At 44.9% G+C, this 17,500-nt stretch overlaps 2 protein-coding genes across 2 annotated transcripts in view; both read left to right on the top strand.

Annotated features, from left to right (window-relative positions):
- LOC139332769 (actin filament-associated protein 1-like 2) overlaps nucleotides 1-2,803 on the top strand; it is a 12,754-nt gene extending 9,951 nt beyond the window's left edge. The window contains exons 10-16 of the mRNA XM_070964865.1: nucleotides 431-681; nucleotides 758-867; nucleotides 1,231-1,348; nucleotides 1,572-1,659; nucleotides 1,851-2,017; nucleotides 2,160-2,270; nucleotides 2,640-2,803. Coding sequence (XP_070820966.1) covers nucleotides 431-681; nucleotides 758-867; nucleotides 1,231-1,348; nucleotides 1,572-1,659; nucleotides 1,851-2,017; nucleotides 2,160-2,270; nucleotides 2,640-2,666 — 872 coding nt within the window. The 3' untranslated portion in view covers nucleotides 2,667-2,803. The remainder of the gene's footprint in view (nucleotides 1-430; nucleotides 682-757; nucleotides 868-1,230; nucleotides 1,349-1,571; nucleotides 1,660-1,850; nucleotides 2,018-2,159; nucleotides 2,271-2,639) is intronic.
- A 2,780-nt stretch (nucleotides 2,804-5,583) lies between these two features.
- Nucleotides 5,584-11,222, top strand: LOC139333102 (ras-related protein Rab-14-like). The gene is made up of 8 exons (XM_070965378.1): nucleotides 5,584-5,687; nucleotides 6,181-6,239; nucleotides 7,139-7,192; nucleotides 8,045-8,222; nucleotides 8,426-8,492; nucleotides 9,735-9,822; nucleotides 9,911-9,941; nucleotides 10,264-11,222. Exons 2-8 carry the CDS (start codon nucleotides 6,188-6,190, stop codon nucleotides 10,439-10,441), a joined length of 648 nt encoding a protein of 215 aa, XP_070821479.1. The 5' UTR covers nucleotides 5,584-5,687; nucleotides 6,181-6,187; the 3' UTR covers nucleotides 10,442-11,222.
- Nucleotides 11,223-17,500: the final 6,278 nt, after the last annotated feature.

Raw genomic sequence — 17,500 nt, 5'->3', positions numbered from 1 at the left:
AACTGTAGTAACTTTACTGCCTCAGCTGTACTTCGTGTTTACTGCTGAAAAGTTTCAAAATATTAGCAACAAAACGAGCCTTTAAGTGTGGAAAGTCAAAGTACTCGTTGGGCTGAAAGGCCTCATTTTTCATGATGCTGAAATATGTGATTGGTACTTCATTAGCTGCTTATTTTATCTGCTTCATATACATGCAGCTGGTACTTTAAGCAGTAACTGTTACAGTGAATGCAGTAATGCTTTGCTTTAGTCGAAGTATAAAATACTGTGGAACAGAAAAACTCGAGTAAAGCTCAGCACAGTCGTTGAGTGAATGTACTCAGTTACTTTTCCCCACTGTAAAAAAAAACAGACTGAAAACCTTATTTGACAGTTATGAAATGACGTGATGTGAGGGCGACCTCTGACCTCTGCTGCGTTTGACTGACAGGTTACCTGAACGTGCTGATGAACTGTCAGTGGCAGAGTTTACTCTGTCAGGTGGAGGCCGGTCTGCTCAACATGTTCGGAGAGGAGACGCAGGAGGAGGAGGAGGAGGAGGTGGGAGCGGAGGTGAGGAGGGAGCGGTCACCTCAGTACACCGTCCAGCTCAGAGGATGTGAGGTCAGAGCCGGACCCGACACCGAGCGCTCCCACAGGATCACACTGAGCATGCTCGGCGACCAGGTGGCTGTGCTGGAGGTGAGCAGCGGACAGGAAGTCACTCATCTCACTTCATTCATGACGTCACGTGTTCACGTGTCCATCCGTCCTGCAGGTCAGTAGTTCAGATGAAAAAGAGCGATGGTTAAAGCTGCTGCAGGACGGAGCTGCCAATCACAGTCGCCATGGCAACAAGACACAGGAGCCCACAGGTGGAGCTCTCAGGTGAGGCTGTGACTCACGCTCAGCAAGTGTGTGTGTATAAATCCAGCTCTGATAGAAGACAAGTACACAAGACGTACATACAACATTTCCACTGCAGTTTTTGCAGTGTGGTATTAATACTTCTCCTTCAGGAAAGCATCAGAATACTTCTGAGAGGTGGTGAGATTTATGTCATCTACAAAAAACATTGTTAAATCATTAATGGAAATTAAAAAGAGCAGTGGTCCAACAAATAGAGCCTTGAGGCACCTCACATGATGTTGTGCTAATTCTTCTTCTTCTTCTTCTTCTTCTTCTTCTTCTTCTTCTTCTTCTTCTTCTTCTTCTGTCGTGATTTTAATTTTTGTTGTTTTCCCTCCTCAGTGGGCTGCAGATTCGAAAGTTTCCCACCTCCAACACCTACATGGACGACCCGTTTCATCTGAGTGTCGCAGGCCAAGGCCAGCCCATCTACTCCAACACCTCCGTACTGGAGCACATGGTGCAGATTTTAGTGCTCTTTGACTTTAGTTATTCACTTCAGTAAAACTGGAGAAAGTTCAACTCCCCCAGTCTGCTTAAAAAGTAGAGTAAAGTAAAAAATAAAAATGGGATTCGGAATCGTTTTCTGTTAAAATATTTCGTTGTCTGGCAGCAGTGGGCTTCCATACCCTGCAGATGATGACAGTAACGCTCAGTGTTTGTCATGTTGGTCATTGTTTCAGCTCCACAGCTCTCAGGATTCAGTTCGCTGCAGCTCAGTGTCGTCCAAAGACTCGGTGACCTACAGCAACACCGTCTTCACCAAACACAGTGAGTCTCATCCCAGAAGCTCCACCAACTGAACCCTCAGAGGGTCGTTAGCTGCAGCATGCACGGGCCACCATGTGAAGATGTTGTTCCACAGAGCTCCGAGTGGCCAAAAACGACTTGAATATGTTGAATTGTTGTTAAAAAAGGCAAAACAACCCTGAGTAACGACACTTCCTGCTGCTGTGCTTCAGACAGGAAGTCGGTGGAGGTGGAACGCAGCATTCAGAAGCTGGAGCTGACCGGGAAGAGGACGGTGCAGCTGAGGGCGGGCTCAGAGATCAACCTGGCGTCTGCTGGGAAGCAAAACAAACGCACCTCCTTTAGACAGTCGCTCGCTGTCTGCACTGAGCGCGCTCAGGTAGGAACACCAGTCACAGGTGGCTTCTGGGTGAAAATGAAGGTTTCTTAATATGAAAATGCAACAAGCTGCAAAAGCAGTCTTCAGTTATGTGACTGAGCCACACTGGGCTGACTGGTTTTACTGGTCTCTGCTGGTCCAGGCTGGTTTCCTGAACCCTCTGCTGCGACGGACGGCCTCAGCTAAGACCTCCCTGAGACGAGCTCCTTCAGCGCTGTTCATCGAACATGGAAAGGTTTTCCAGAGGAGGAAGGTCAGATTCACACAAACACGACGAACACTGCGTATGAGACCGAAGTATCGTACAAATACGATCTTTGTAACGTGATGGGCCTGTGTAACATTTAGCACTGTAGCATGTTATCATGTTAACTTGCTCACGTTAGCATGTTTAGCATTTAATGTGTAACTAGCTCAAATGCTAACAGTATTACGTTAAAGAGAAAGTCTCCAGCATCACTGCTGGGTGTGGCTCCTGTAGCCACACCCAGCAGTGATGTCACAGGGTCGTGCAGTGCACCTGTACAGATGTTCAGCAGGTGTGAAGCTGCTCTTCAACGCCATGCTAACATATTTCTCTCAGAAACAGACAGAACGTGATCAGTGGTCGCTGTGTTCACAGGAGTGGGAAACCAAAGCTGCAGCCTGACAGCAGCCGTCCAATCATCACGTCCCATCAACCACTGCAGCTGAAGCCTCCTCTGACCCGCTGTGCTCCTCATCCGACGGGACAGACCATGAGTGTCTGTTTGCTCTCTGACCGTTCAGGACATGAACTTCATTAACCTCTGGCTCTAACACAGCAGTGATCCAGCCTTTATTCACTGCACCAAGCTTTTCATTCACTCAATGCTCGAAGTTTCATGAAGCTAAATATTCAAAGTGCATCAGCAGAAAATCCACCAGATGAGCCTGAACAGGAGTAAAGTTATGAGTTACAGTCTACATCAGATTATTAGATTATGTTGGATTAGTGCCGAGCCATATGAACCCGTCCTAAACTGAACCAAGCGCACGGCTGATTCTGGACTTTGTCTCTGAAGTTTTCTCTGCAACTCGGACTGAACACACACATCAAAGACTCACGTTCTTCACTAACGTTTCTCACTGATCTGAGTTCATTTTTACACAGTTAAAGGTGTTTTGAGCTTCCTGTTGTTGGTGCGCTGCTGAGTGTCATTTCCACTGGTGGAGGAAGTATTAAGACCCTTTACTGAGGTAAAAGTACAAATACCACACTGTGAAAATACTCCACTACAAGTGAAAGTCCTGCATTCAAAGCCTTAAAGAAGTAGAAGTGTGTATTATTAAAGTACTGGTGGTGTGTGAGTGAAGTGTTCCTGTCAGAGTGTTTCTCTCTGCTGCGTTCATGTGTTCATTCATGTTCCTGCTGCGTTCATGTGTTCATTCATGTGTTCATTCATGTTCCTGCTGCGTTCATGTGTTCATTCATGTGTTCATTCATGTTCCTGCTGCGTTCATGTGTTCATTCATGTTCCTGCTGCGTTCATGTGTTCATTCATGTTCCTGCTGCGTTCATGTGTTCATTCATGTGTTCATTCATGTTCCTGCTGCGTTCATGTGTTCATTCATGTGTTCATTCATGTTCCTGCTGCGTTCATGTGTTCATTCATGTTCCTGCTGCGTTCATGTGTTCATTCATGTGTTCATTCATGTTCCTGCTGCGTTCATGTGTTCATTCATGTTTTCATATTGTAGAAGATCATCACATGTTTGCAGCGCAGCGTCCTGTGAGAACCACGTATCTCCAAAAAGAAAAAAAACGGCTGTTTTCAGCTTTGTGACGAAGCTTTTTCAGCTGATCCAAGAGGCTTTTAAAGAGTTTACTGAGCTGAAGAAGACATGAAGGAACTCTTCATCCTTCAGTTCAGCTCAAACATTCAACATCAACACAGCTGGAGATACGAGCTTTTCACTGGAAAGGAGTCTGAACAGGAACTAAAGCTGTAAAATGTAATTGGAGTAAAAGTCCAGGATCTGTCTCTGATGTGTCGCAGTATCAAGCTGCATTAAAAGGAAATACTCAAGTAAAGTACCTAAAATTTGTACTTCAGTGCAGACTTGACTAAATGTCCTGACGCAGCATCTGTTCTCACTATGATGAGTGTTTTTGTACATTATGACTGCAAACTATTGATGATTTCTGTTTATCACCATGACGATTGCTGATTTCTGTGATTTTTGTATTTACTGGATTTTATATTAATCTCAGGAGAATCTTTCTTTGTTGACTAAACACTGATCTGTAAACTGTAACATTAAAACATGAGTTTTACACTTCAGTTTTGTTTGAATGGCTTTTTATTCTGCTCGACACGACAGACGCCGTCCTCACTTCACCCTGAGCCAAGAAATATGAAATAAAACTACAAAGTATGTGTACGCTTCGACTATGCAGTATGATATTTAACTGCATAGACGAAGCGTACACATAGTTTGTAGTTTTATTAGCTGTAATGTGCTCTTTTGTCACACGGGGAGAAAGCACCAGACTCCATTAAAAAATCCACAACTTTTGTGACTGGTTGATTTTGTGGAGACTTTATTAACTTTATGAAACGCTAAACATCAGTCCTCTCTTGTAAATCCAGCACATACCTGAATCCTGACTTCTGCTCTCTGTCTTCACCTTCCTCATTCTTCTTTTGGCCCAGGAGAATACTGGGCTTTCCTGAGGTGGCCATGGGTGCCAGCTCTGTATACTGCTGAGCGGCTTTTAAAGTGTATTAATTAATTAAGTTTTAATCAAATATGTAAAATGCTGAACGTTAGCAAGCATCTTCAGCTGAAACCACAAGAGTTACTTTAAGAGTTTAAGACTTTTAAGATATTTAAAGTATAACATAACATAATATAATTGGACAAATGTAACTTGAGCGCAACAGGATGAGATTAGGAAACTAAACAACTGGCTTAAGTATTTATGTCTGGAGAAAATTCTCCTCTTCTTCAGCTCAGTTAACTCTTTAAAAGTCTCTTGGATCAGCTGAAAAAGCTTCGTCACAAAGCTGAAATCAGCCTGTTTTTGGAGATACGTGGCTCTCACAGGACGCTGCGTTGTAAACATGTGATGATCTTCTACAATCTGCAGCATTGATGAAGATTAAAGCAGCAACAGAATATGAAGGAGTTCAATGAGCTCCAGCTGAAACATCTACAGCAGGAACACAAATGAACACATGAATGTAGCAGGAGCATGAATGAACACATGAACGCAGCAGGAGCATGAATGAACACATGAACGCAGCAGGAGCATGAATGAACACATGAACGCAGCAGGAACATGAATCCACAGACAGCAAAGAGAAAAACTCTGAACACTTAACTCACACAGGAGAACTTTTACTTTTACTTAAACAAAAGCAAAATGTCTCCACGCGACTTCCAGGTCTGTCCATGAGTCCAGTGACTCACTTCAGGGCAGTAAAGTTCACAAAAACATTGTCAAAGACATCAGGTTATTTAAACGTCCTCCTCTCGTCCACTGGGGGGCAGTAGACACCAGGAAGTCTCGCGGTGTTTTCCCTGTTATCGCTGGAGAAGAAGAATCGCGGAAGAGGAGAAAGGGTTCCTGACGGATCAGGCTAAACAGCTAACAAAGATAACAGTTTCAGCAGGTTTACAGGTTAGATAGACACCCGGACCGAAGGTAAGAGAACAGGATTTCTAACACATTCTGCATGTTTGTTTCATTATTTCACGGTTTCGGTTGTGAATCCAAATTAAGTGGCCTCCTGCTGTTAGCCTGTTAGCAAGGCGGAGACAGCACAGCAGCTATTAGCCGGCCGGTTAGCTTCGGAGCTAAGCTAACAGAAGGAATTCAGGTTTTCTCAGATGGGGAAGTGAGCAGACTGTGTTTAGGACTTCTGCTATATGTGCTGCTTTCACCCTGCACGACTGTCATGGTGTTCAACGGCCCATGCTAAAGCTGAGCTCCGGGTGTAGCTTAGCTGTGGGTTAGCCTAGCCGGCTGTTTCCTATTGTTTGTTGCCCAGTTAAACGGTTTCTGTTGAGGTTGTTTGACCGCAGAGATGAATTAACCGAGACTGACTCACTTCCGACTGGGTGTGGACTCTGCCTGAACTCGGACTTTGTCAAAGTTTTGTTGAATTCACACTTTTTTCCTGTTTTCCCCCTCACAGTATCAAGATGACAGCCGCACCTTACAACTACTCCTACATCTTCAAGTACATCATCATCGGTGAGTGAGACGGTTTGATTGATTTCACTGAGGATGACGGAGGTCCGTGAACTCATCACACACAAAGCTGGCTGTGAACTTGTCTTAAAGTTCAACATAAACTATAAAAAAACAGTCAACTAAAGTACAAGTACCTCCAATTTGTCACAAACTGAATACTTGCGTAAATGTATTTATATTCCACTACTGCAAAATAAAGTACACATAGTATCATAAGTGTAGTCTTACACTTAGTAAGACTAAAATACAGAGTACATTTTGCTTTGTTTACAGTATTTTGTAACCACATAATTCCTCGTTGATCAGTTTAATGTCTTCAGTTTTAATCTACAATATCTAGAATAATAAAGAAAAATAAAGATGAGACTGTTTCAGTCTTTTGATGAACTCAGTTTCCTGTCAGTGAAGGAAAGTAGTGATGTATTTTATCGTGTATCATCTAAAGAAGACTTGCCGTCGTGTTGTTCACGGTACGTGTTGAACATAGTTTTCACGTGTGGGATCTTGGCTGAACTGCAGTCGTGATTCTACACGTTTCGCCTCCGTAACAAACGTGCTGCTCGTCACAGACCCCGTCTCTAAACCACAGCGTCCATTTTTAAATCGATTGTCGACGTTCCGGCGGCTTCTTCGCTCGAGCTGTTTGTGTGAAACTTTGCAGAGATTGATGATCCGTCCGTGACAGACTAAGTGCTGTTGACTCACCATTAACCCTGAAACAGCGACGGCTGCTGCACTCGTTAGAAAAACTCTGCTTCTTTGTTAAAAGTCAAAGCGACAGGAAGCCTGTGGACAGAAGTCGACTACGACTCCCAGGATGCATTTCACTTCCAAACATCCAATCACAGAGCTTCACATTCTGACCTCTGACCCTGTGTGTTCTCCTCCTCTCTCTGCAGGTGATATGGGAGTTGGGAAGTCTTGTCTGCTGCACCAGTTCACAGAGAAGAAATGTGAGTCCTTCCTCCTCCTCCTCACTGCTCCTCCTCATCATCTCCTTCTGTGCATCATCTTCCTCCCCTCTTCCTCCTCCTCTTCTCTTTCTTTTGCTTGTCTCTTTTTCTTCTCATCTCTGAATCCAGAACCTTTTTTTAAGAAGCATAAAAAGTAAAATATGATCATCATCACTGACAGTAAAGAAAAGAAAACACTGATCCCAGAACAGCTTTGACTTTTGTAAAACTACATCAATCAAACAGGAAGTGATCACCTGGTCTAATCCTCTGTGGCACAGACTGACCTGAAAACAGCTCAAAGTCAGTATGTTTAATGTTCTTCCTCATCGGCTGAACCTTGAACTAATATGAGATGAGGAAGAGGAAGAGGAAGAAGAAGAATGAGTTTGACTGTTGATTCACACATTTCTGTTGTTTTTGCATTAAACTGAGCTTCAAGTTCAGGATGCAAAGGAAAAAAACAACGAGAGGATTCAGAATCAGGATTATTCAAATCAAACAATCCTGTGATGAGTTCATGGCTGCTGGATGTACCCACATCGCGTGTGTGTGTGTGTGTGTGTGTGTGTGTGTGTGTGTGTGTGTGTGTGTGTGTGTGTGTGTGTCTGTGTGTCTGTGTGTCTGTGTGTGTGTCTGTCTCTGTGTGTGTGTGTGTGTCTGTGTGTGTGTCTCTGTGTGTGTGTCTCTGTGTGTGTGTGTGTGTCTCTGTGTGTGTCTCTGTGTGTGTCTCTGTGTGTGTCTCTGTATGTGTGTGTGTCTGTGTGTGTGTCTGTGTGTGTGTCTCTGTGTGTGTGTCTGTCTGTGTGCGTGTCTGTGTGTGTGTCTGTGTGTGTGTGTGTGTCTGTGTAGTCATGGCGGACTGTCCTCACACCATCGGGGTGGAGTTTGGGACGAGGATCATGGAGGTCCACGGTCAGAAGGTGAAGCTGCAGATCTGGGACACGGCCGGTCAGGAGCGCTTCAGGGCCGTCACCAGGTCCTACTACAGGGGGGCTGCCGGGGCCCTCATGGTGTATGACATCACCAGGTACTGACGGGGGCGGGGTCTGCAGGTGATGTCCTGTGGCTGGTGTGTTTGTGGGTGCTCGTCCTCAGGGACTTCCTGCTCATTAAGGAGATGATGCAGAGAATAACAAAGACTGACACGCGATGACACGTCAGTCACATGGTTTTCATTCAGTTTGACGAATGATCTGCTTTTGTCTCGTTATTTTCTGTGTGTGTGTTCAGGAGAAGTACTTACAATCACCTGAGCAGCTGGTTGACAGATGCCAGGAACCTGACCAATCCCAACACAGTGAGTACGCACGCACGCACGCACGCACGCACGCACGCACGCACGCACGCACGCACGCACGCACGCACACATATATCTCCATCAGAGGTGGACGTCCTTCATTTAGTCCCTGATTGGTCCAGTGCACAGAGGTTGCTGCTCTTTAAAAGGTTCCTGTAACTGGGCGGGTTGGGAGAAACTGGTGGTCATCCATGACGTCAGTCTGTCTTTGTTGTAACACTGCTTCCTCGCCTTCCTCACCTTCCTCACGTTCAGCAAGTGAGGAGTCCAGCCGCCGGACATGATGAAGGGATGAAGGGATATTATTATATTATTGTTTTTGTGCGTCTGGTGGTTTCTCCCTCTGTCAGTGAGTAACCATGTTTCTGTGTCGTCGGACAGTTCACTTTCTCGTGACTCCTCAGGGTTGTAATTAGTCTCGAGCCGTCCATGTTGAGCGCTGACTGGAGGGAAACATGGAGGACGTCAGGCTCGATTTTCAAACACGTCGTTTAAGAGCAGCTTTGGACTTCCTCACTGGGAGAAACTGAAACGATGGGATGTTTGCTCGTTCCAGGCAGGACGCCGTCTGAGGAGCTCAGTGTTTAGTGATGAATGTGGAGAGATCTGCTCACAGGAAGTGAACCTGTTCTCATCAGTACCCAGAAAAACACAACAGTAATGAACGTTTCTCTTCAGTGTGTGATAAATAATAAACAACTGCAATAAAAAATAGAGCTGACGTCACATGACTGTCGCTGCTGAAACATCTCAGTGTCAACACACGTCAGCCTGGATGTGATCTGAGTCCAGCCGAGCGTTCAGATCGATAAGACGATCAGATAAAAAGATGATAGAGTAAGAATCTGTTAAAAAAGAGAATTACTCATATATCACAACGCACAACGTTTTTTGTGTTTTATCAAGAAAACAAAGATTTCTGCTGAAGCTGCATCTTATCGTACCGTCATTTTTTACAGTGTTTGACATCAGGAGCTAACATCAGTCAATAAAAACAGGAGAGTTTCTTGAACCCGTTCATATTGATCCCAAAGCATTCATTCATTTTTACACTTGATCAATAAGTTATTTTTTAGGTGACTAAATGTTTTCAGTTCAAACGTTCCTCTCAAACCATCTAACCGTCTAAACAACATTTAGATTCTTGCAGATAATAAATGATTTTCAACTCTTAACATTTAAAAACTTGCTCAAATGGCTAAAGTCATTCGACGTCTGATCGTTTGTTTGTTTTGTGTCCAGGTGATCATTCTGATTGGAAACAAGGCCGACCTGGAGGCCCAGAGAGACGTGACGTACGAGGAGGCCAAACAGTTTGCTGAAGAGAACGGTGAGATGTGTTTGTGTGGCGTGAAGTCTTCAATGACATGAAACTGACGCCAGACTGATTGTGATCTTTGCTCCCTGTTGGCCATCAGGTTTGCTGTTTCTGGAGGCCAGCGCTAAGACGTAAGTGTGCACACACACCCCATCCTCTGTCCTCTGTCCACCACACACAGCAGGCCGGTGGTGGTCGATGGTTTTCTGGTGAAACTGGGACTTAAACCATTTTCATAGTTCTTATTGTTTCTTCATCCTAAAACACACACTGATGTTGTTACATGTCAAGTTTTAACACACACATTTGAGGTGTTGAATGATCTGAAACGTGTCAGAACTCACAGTGAAAACGAACGTGACTCAGTCCCAGAAAGGGACCTGAGGACAGTCTGGTCTCTCCACGTCTCTGAGACTTTACGGTTCTTATCTGTATTTCGCTGTTTGTCCTCAGAGGTGAGAACGTGGAAGAGGCCTTCCTGGAAGCAGCAAAGAGGATTTACCAGAACATCCAAGATGGAAGTCTTGACCTGAACGCTGCCGAGTCGGGAGTCCAGCACAAACCATCCGCGCCACAGGGAGGCCGCCTGAACGCCGACAGCCAGCCGGCCAAAGAAGGCTGCAGCTGCTAACCACAGACAGAAAGTTCAGACCCATCAAACGGACGGATGGACGGACAGAGACAGACAGACAGATACGTACACAGAGATCTCCTCTCCACCAGACACCAACACGCGTCTTCTATCCAGACGACGTCAAACAGGACTGAGCTGGATTACATTTAACATCGCAGTGACCCAATGACCTACCAAACCCAGACCGCAGTTCAAATCAATGTTCAACCATCCTCCACCCAATCAGACACTTACCAGCTGTGGTTAAGTGAGGACAGCTGTGTGCCACCTCTGGACCAGTGTTGGTCAACTCCCAAATCAGGACCATCCTAGACCTAAACTGGATCATTGTCTGAACAAATGAACCCCAAACACTCTTTTTCCTCACCCGGATCACACTGGGTCTGATTCTGGCTCACTATGTCACAATCCAGACTGCCTTCAGCCCACATTCAGCCATGCTTGGGCCAAATTTAGGCCAGTCTGGACTATGTTGAATCCAGAATATAACTGTCAACCCGCCAGCACCAGAAACCACTTTTCAAGATTGGAGTACCGTCCCGACCCGTCTTATCAGGAACACCGTTGTTGGTGGTCTAAATAATGGACTACCTTCATCCAGAGTGCAAAACATCAAGAGACAAGTGAAGATACAAGCTGCACATTCAGACAGTTTGGAGCCCAAAGTTGGGCTGCACCAAAATGGTTTGCCTTTGTTTCAAAGTTAAACATCACTATGGAGGGATCCACAGTTCAGGCTTAAGATGGACTGGCCCTGACCCTTGGCCTGTCTGGACTGGTCTAACCCAGAATAGGATAGCCCTAAACCCCGAATAGGATAGCCCTAAACCCATAACCTGATAACCCTTCTCAACAAGTCTGGACTAAGCCCCGGACCTCCTTTCTTCCAAGTCTGGAGTAATTTTGGCCTGATTCACATGAGAGCAGTTCAGATTTGGGACGACTCTGGTCTCCAATGTGAAACACTCATAACCCAAAAGACAAATGAAGATATGAGGCTCAAATTTGAACCAGCCTACTGCCCAAATTTGGACTACTCCTGACCAAAAGTGGTCACCTTCATTCTAAATCTGGACATCGTAATGGACAGATCCAGAGCCTGGTCTTAAGATGAACCACTGGTCCAGAAAAGGGATAGCTCCAAGATCATCACTGGACAACCCTTTTCCTGGACTACCCTCAGGACCTCGTCTCTTCTTAGTCTGGAGCCCCATTGGCGAGAGGCAATCATGTTAGTCCAGACGTCCCTCAAATTTGGACCACCCTGGTCCAAAGAGTCAAATACAGACACACACCTCACATTTGGAAATTCCTGTCCTTGGCCGAAGCCGGACTGCTCTGGGTCCAGATAAAGAACCACCTGCAGTCCACATCTTCACATTTGGACTTTAGGGTCAGATTTAAGTCTAATCTGATCTGCTTTGAATTCAGATCATCCTAATGCTCACTTCTGGCATCCATTCTTTGGGATTTGAAGTCCTGTTTTTGTCTTACACATGTGTGATCTCCATCATTTGTAGTTCAGTTGGAAAAGTCTTCAAAATTTATGCGTCAAAACCACAAAATCTAACCATGACCTGGAAATTTGAACTCATCTCTGGGATTCCTTCTTTGCAGAAAATGATTCTTCCTCTGCTGAAAACATGCCAGTGAACTTCTCGTCTCGCCTGCTCCTCATCCATGAATTTCCAAACTGCGCTCGGATGGAACCACAGCCTGTAAATAAAGATGTACGACATGTCTCCACCTCCTGCTGTACAAAAATGAAGCCAAAATACACAGCATGCCGACGCTGCCGTCTTTCGCTGGTGACGTCATTTGGAGAGTTTTCGCTGCAGTGGTCGTGTTTGGAGGTCCTGCCCAGCTCAGAGGCCAGCGTCAAAACCTCAACAAACCCAAACGTATCAGAGAAATGACAGAAACCATCTTTGGGGAAAGTTAATTTGACGGGGTACTAATTTTATTTTATTTTCTTAATTTAAGTTTGGCCCATCTGCTAGCATGGAGGGGGTGGGGTTTATGACCACTGTCACACACCAGGGGGCGACATGTTTTGGCTTCACTTTTATGGAGATGTCATGTCGTCCATCTTTACGTACAAAGGTACAGTCAATGGAAAGACACATTAGTCTGTGCACATACAAGGAATTTGAACTCAGTGTACTTCCACCGGAAAAAAAACATACAAAAGGTGACAAATAAAAGCAAAACAAATACCAGGCAGCCGTCCGCGGCACACCTGAGTGCAGGTTAAAGGGAACTCTGATTTTACTCCTGAGGGTCAGTTGACCCTCGTGCTCAGTACCACTCAGCCTCTACAGATACCTGTGTGACACCTTCTGTGGCTGTGAGCTTCCTGGTGTCTGCAGAAATAACCCAGTCAGAAAGTCAGTGGCATCGGCCGGCCAGAGTGGATCTGCTCTGATTCTTTACTGGAACTGTAGGATCCAGTTTGGGGTTTGATCCATATGATGTGCTGAAGTTCAGGATGTCTCAGTCTTCACTCCTTCAGTCTTTTCTCAATATTTGTTTGGCAAGATCTTAATGGGAATGAATACTAAAAGTGTACTTCAACCAAATAAGGTCACATGACCACGTCTAAATCGCTGCGGTACCCCTTTAATCCCCGTTGGGAGGAGGGGTCCCAGAAGGCATGAGACAAGACAAACGAGCCAGGACCCCTTCACAGCCACCAGAGGTTGACACATCAGAAGTATGAATTCATCACATCAATCCAACATGTGTACAAACTAAAGCTGAGACACAACCCAAAAAGCACCTGAGGACACAAAGACCCTGACCCAGGACCCCAGCCTTTGAATATTGATCGCTCCGTGGAGACATTAAGCAACTGATTGATGAAGGTGATGATGAAGAAAAACGACTTACCTGAACCAGAATGTTCCTGCTGGTCCCTCATTAGGTCTCGAGTTCAGGATAGGACTTCATCCATTTTTTTTCTAACATGTTTCCAAATATATATTCAGTATGTTGTTGGTGTCACAGCGCCCCCCGGTGGCCGTTTCCTGCCTGCCTCCTTGTTCAGTGGAAGCAGCGCAGATGGTTTTAATTCATCACAGCCTGTTTTTGTTTGGTTTGGTTTTATTTTTAGCGCGAGGCAGCGGTTACACATTATTTGAATGCATCACTGGTTTCTGGGTCATTTCAGCTTCGACCCTGATTCCAAAGACGCTGCGTAAAACAAACAGAACAGAATGTGGTCACCTGCTGATCACCTGCTGATCACCTGCTGATCACCTGCTGATTGTTGTTCACATGAACTCACCTGAAAACAGCTCAAAGTCATCATCTTTAATGTTCTTCCTCATCAGCTTCATTGATTTCTGTAAATATCTGCTTATCCTGAATCTGAAGCAGCAACATGTTTCACAGACTGAAAGATGTGGAATGCTCCAAAAACACCTGTTCCACAGGTAAAAAGGCTGATTGGTAACAGGCGAGAGGATCATGATTGGATCGGGTTGTAAACAGTTTGATTGTTAATGATTGATTCTGGTTTTATTTGTTTTACTCGAGTCCAGAGTTTGTTGGAATCAGGGTTGTGATCATTGATTTGTAACGAAGGTGTCACGTGTTTTACTTCCTGGTGTAGAAACGACCTGAATGTTGTTTGGCTCTCAGTTATGAGTCAAGTTATTCCACTTAAATATTCAGACATTTTGTGAAAGGCAGAGCGTCCTGCCCTCCAGCTGAAACATCGGGCTTTTCCTTTCCGTCTGATCTGGTCCTTGTCTTGTCTTTGATATCCTGAAGTGCTTTAAAGTTTCCTCTGCTGTCACCGTCGGTTATCAGCTACATGAATTCACGGCCTTCAGGCGACGGTCGCCTCATGAACCGGTTCTCCAGGTCTGACGGGATCCGTCAGTAAATTCAGTTCCTTTTGAAACATTCCAGGACCAACGGCTGCAAAACAAACACCAACAGTGCAGCTCTGCTAAACTTTGACTTTTTAAGTATTTCAAAGGATTTGGAGATTTTTTTTTTAAGGCCAGAGAAACGTTTCCCGTCACGGTCCGTCAGACCAAATGAGTCCCAGAAGCAACAAACGTCACCAACGAGCGGTCTGATCGATCAGAGCGGAAATCTTAAAAGTAATGAAGTATAAAGTTAATCAGCACGTGTTTGATCATTTATCTGTGTTAAAGTTTTCTAACAGTTTCCATTTTTCCGTGTCGTCAAAACGTTGATAAGAAAATAAATAACTGTCTGCTCAGAGCGAGAAAATGTGACGAGAAATAAATGAAACGCGGCGTTAACGAGAAATTTACCACGTTTCATCACAGAAAAGAAATTCTCACTAAATCACAATTTTTATTTTAAATTTCATAATTATGAGATGATGTCAAGTCACTAACAGGCTCATAATCACAGTTTTTAAAAAGTCAGATTTTGAGTGAGTATTTTTATTATTGTTATTGTTGTTGATTGTCATTTATTAGCTGAGATAATTTTTTTGACATTTGTCTCCTCTGGGTCTCCGTACTGAAAAGGCAGCGGCGGTGGTTGTCCCGCCGGGCCGTCTCTGGCCTCTGGTCTCCTTGTCCTTTGTGACACCGTGGTTCAGGTTGTGGTCTGGTGGCGAGCCTGGCTCAGATGTCGCGGTGCTGTTTGTGTGTCCGGGCTTCACCGAGGACTCCTGGACCACCAGCACAGAATCTGGTTCTTCACTGTGTCCACGTCTGTCTGAATGTGGACTGATCAGTGTCATTTGACTCTTCGCTGTCCTCTGATTGGTGGACGGCAGCCTTCTTCGACTGTGATGCTCGATTTCTGAATGAAGCCCCTCCCTCACGGACTCCCGGGTTCTTGTTGCTCGTTGTCACTTAACCTGCACGCCGCATTCGCCGGGAAAAAAAACATTTTTTTTTTTTAAAGGAAAGAAGAAGACAGTTTGCTTCCTCGATGATGCTTCTGTGTTTTTAAAATTCTACTTTTAACAACTTTCTGGGAACCAAAGGGTCACAGAGGTCAACAGGAAGTTAGTGGATTCCCAAAAGAAAAACCTTCAGCTCTGTTGTACCGTCGTGACCGCCGCCTTAAGCTTCCTCGCCAAAGGAAAACACAAGCATTTAATTAAAGAAAACACCCAGAAAACCATTAAAACACACCAGAAGAGACTGGTGCAGCACCAGGACTGCAGGTGGCAGTGTTGCTGTTATCGCCTGTTAAACCAAAAACATCCGTCCGTTTCAAGACGCTCCCCCTGAATTTGTTACCGCGACCCAAAATTAGCTAAACTTGATCGATGATCTTTGAAAACAACGATATGAATGAAAAGAACAGCTAAATTTTATTTTACAACAATAAATGCTTGTAACAAAAACATTTATTCAGTACGTTCGTAGCAAAAGCAGCATTTCAGATCATTCCACTGATCAGCCAGAAGGAGGCGCTGTAACGGCTGAAACAGTGAAGGACGAACGTCCGGTTTAATCCCGCTGACTGGCTGTAACATGCTCTGTACCTTTTATTCTTTTTGTCTTTAATGTTGATTTCCTGTCTGCTAAAGTAACAAACATGCGTCTTATGATTCTTTGACTATTTATATTCTGATCGTAATGATTTTCTGCAGCTGTACCTTTTCATTGTACGACCATGGGGACTCTGTTATTTGTAAATAAAGTATATATACTGTATATACTCTGATGACTCCACGTCAAATTTGTGAGGCGTCACCAAGGTTCACCTGCACATTCAGACCAAATAACCTGGAGCCTGGCAGGAAACGCTGCTAACGAGCTAACATGCTAGCTTTGGTATATGCTACTCAGCTTTTCTATATTATTACAGTTATTTAAAGTGAAGTTCAGGAGCTTGAACCGTTGCTCGACTTCTGGTTATAGCAACTCCTGCAAGAATTTCATCTTATTTTAGCTTTATGCTAATTGCTTGTTAGCTTAGCTTAATGCCATGTTAAGCTCATCAGCTGCTCTAGCTTCATAATTTACCACACAGACTGAAGAGGAGAACCTGAACTTCTAACTGCCAGAAAGCAGTGATGGAACAAGGACTCAGATTTTTCACTGAAGTAGAAAAATTAGAAGTAAAAGTAGAAATCCTGCAGTCAAACCTTTACTGAAGTAAAAGTACACAAGTGACGGGTCCCTGCGTACACACTGAAAGCTTTAACTTTTGTGACTTAAGTTGGACACTTTGTTCAAGATGTGAACACCTGCACTCATTGGGAAAACACTAGTTAAGGTGCAAGATACACCTGAACATGGCAGCCCCTCCCCGCGCACACACATCATGGACATCATGCAAACTCACCTCTTCTGTGGGACCTGGACGAAGACAGGAGGGGACCAGGTAATAGACAGAGACATATTCCTGAAGACATTATGGCCGCACTGCTGGACCATGTCATTGTTCACAGCCTGGTGGTCCACAGCAGACATTCAGACTGGAGGACAGGTAAGTCTTCCATGTTATACACGGGACTGTAATTGTGGGACATCTCGACTTCGTCTCGCTGCACGACCTGATGGAGGAGGGTAATGTCTTCTCACCTCTGTCCAGCATCCACCTGCATCCTCTGTGAGCAAATCATCGCAGAGGACACAACATCCCATAATATCACCTGTGAGTATTTATCTGCACCAACACCAGCCGGTGATGAACCATCTGTACGTGGCTCCATCTGAAGACCTTCACTGTGACCATGAGCGGAGTGTGTGCACAGGTGTGTGCACAGGTGTCACACCTGAACGAAGCTCCGCCTCTTCACAGGTCAAACCATCAGGCTGAAATTCGTCCACGTTTCTTGAAGCTCTTGAGGCTCCGAGAGACCAAAGAGAGGCGATGAAAACAAGCGAGACAAACACGTCCTGTTTTTAACTGCGTCTGCTGTCCGTCTTCACGCTCAGTGTATGGACGCTCTGTCCAGCCAGAGACGCTTCATGAATTCAGCTGTTTGTGAGTGACATGCAGCCACAATGAGACGCTTTATGCTCAGTCCATCGCCGTGTTTAGGACAGCGCCGTCTGCCCTGAGACGCGGCGTGGGAAACCCCTCGGCTCCGGCTGTAGAAAAGGA

Source organism: Chaetodon trifascialis, chromosome 6 (genome assembly GCF_039877785.1).
Source record: "Chaetodon trifascialis isolate fChaTrf1 chromosome 6, fChaTrf1.hap1, whole genome shotgun sequence".
NCBI lineage: Eukaryota > Metazoa > Chordata > Actinopteri > Chaetodontiformes > Chaetodontidae > Chaetodon > Chaetodon trifascialis.
The sequence above is the reverse complement of the archived record's forward strand: the minus strand, read 5'-3'. Positions and strand labels throughout refer to the sequence as shown.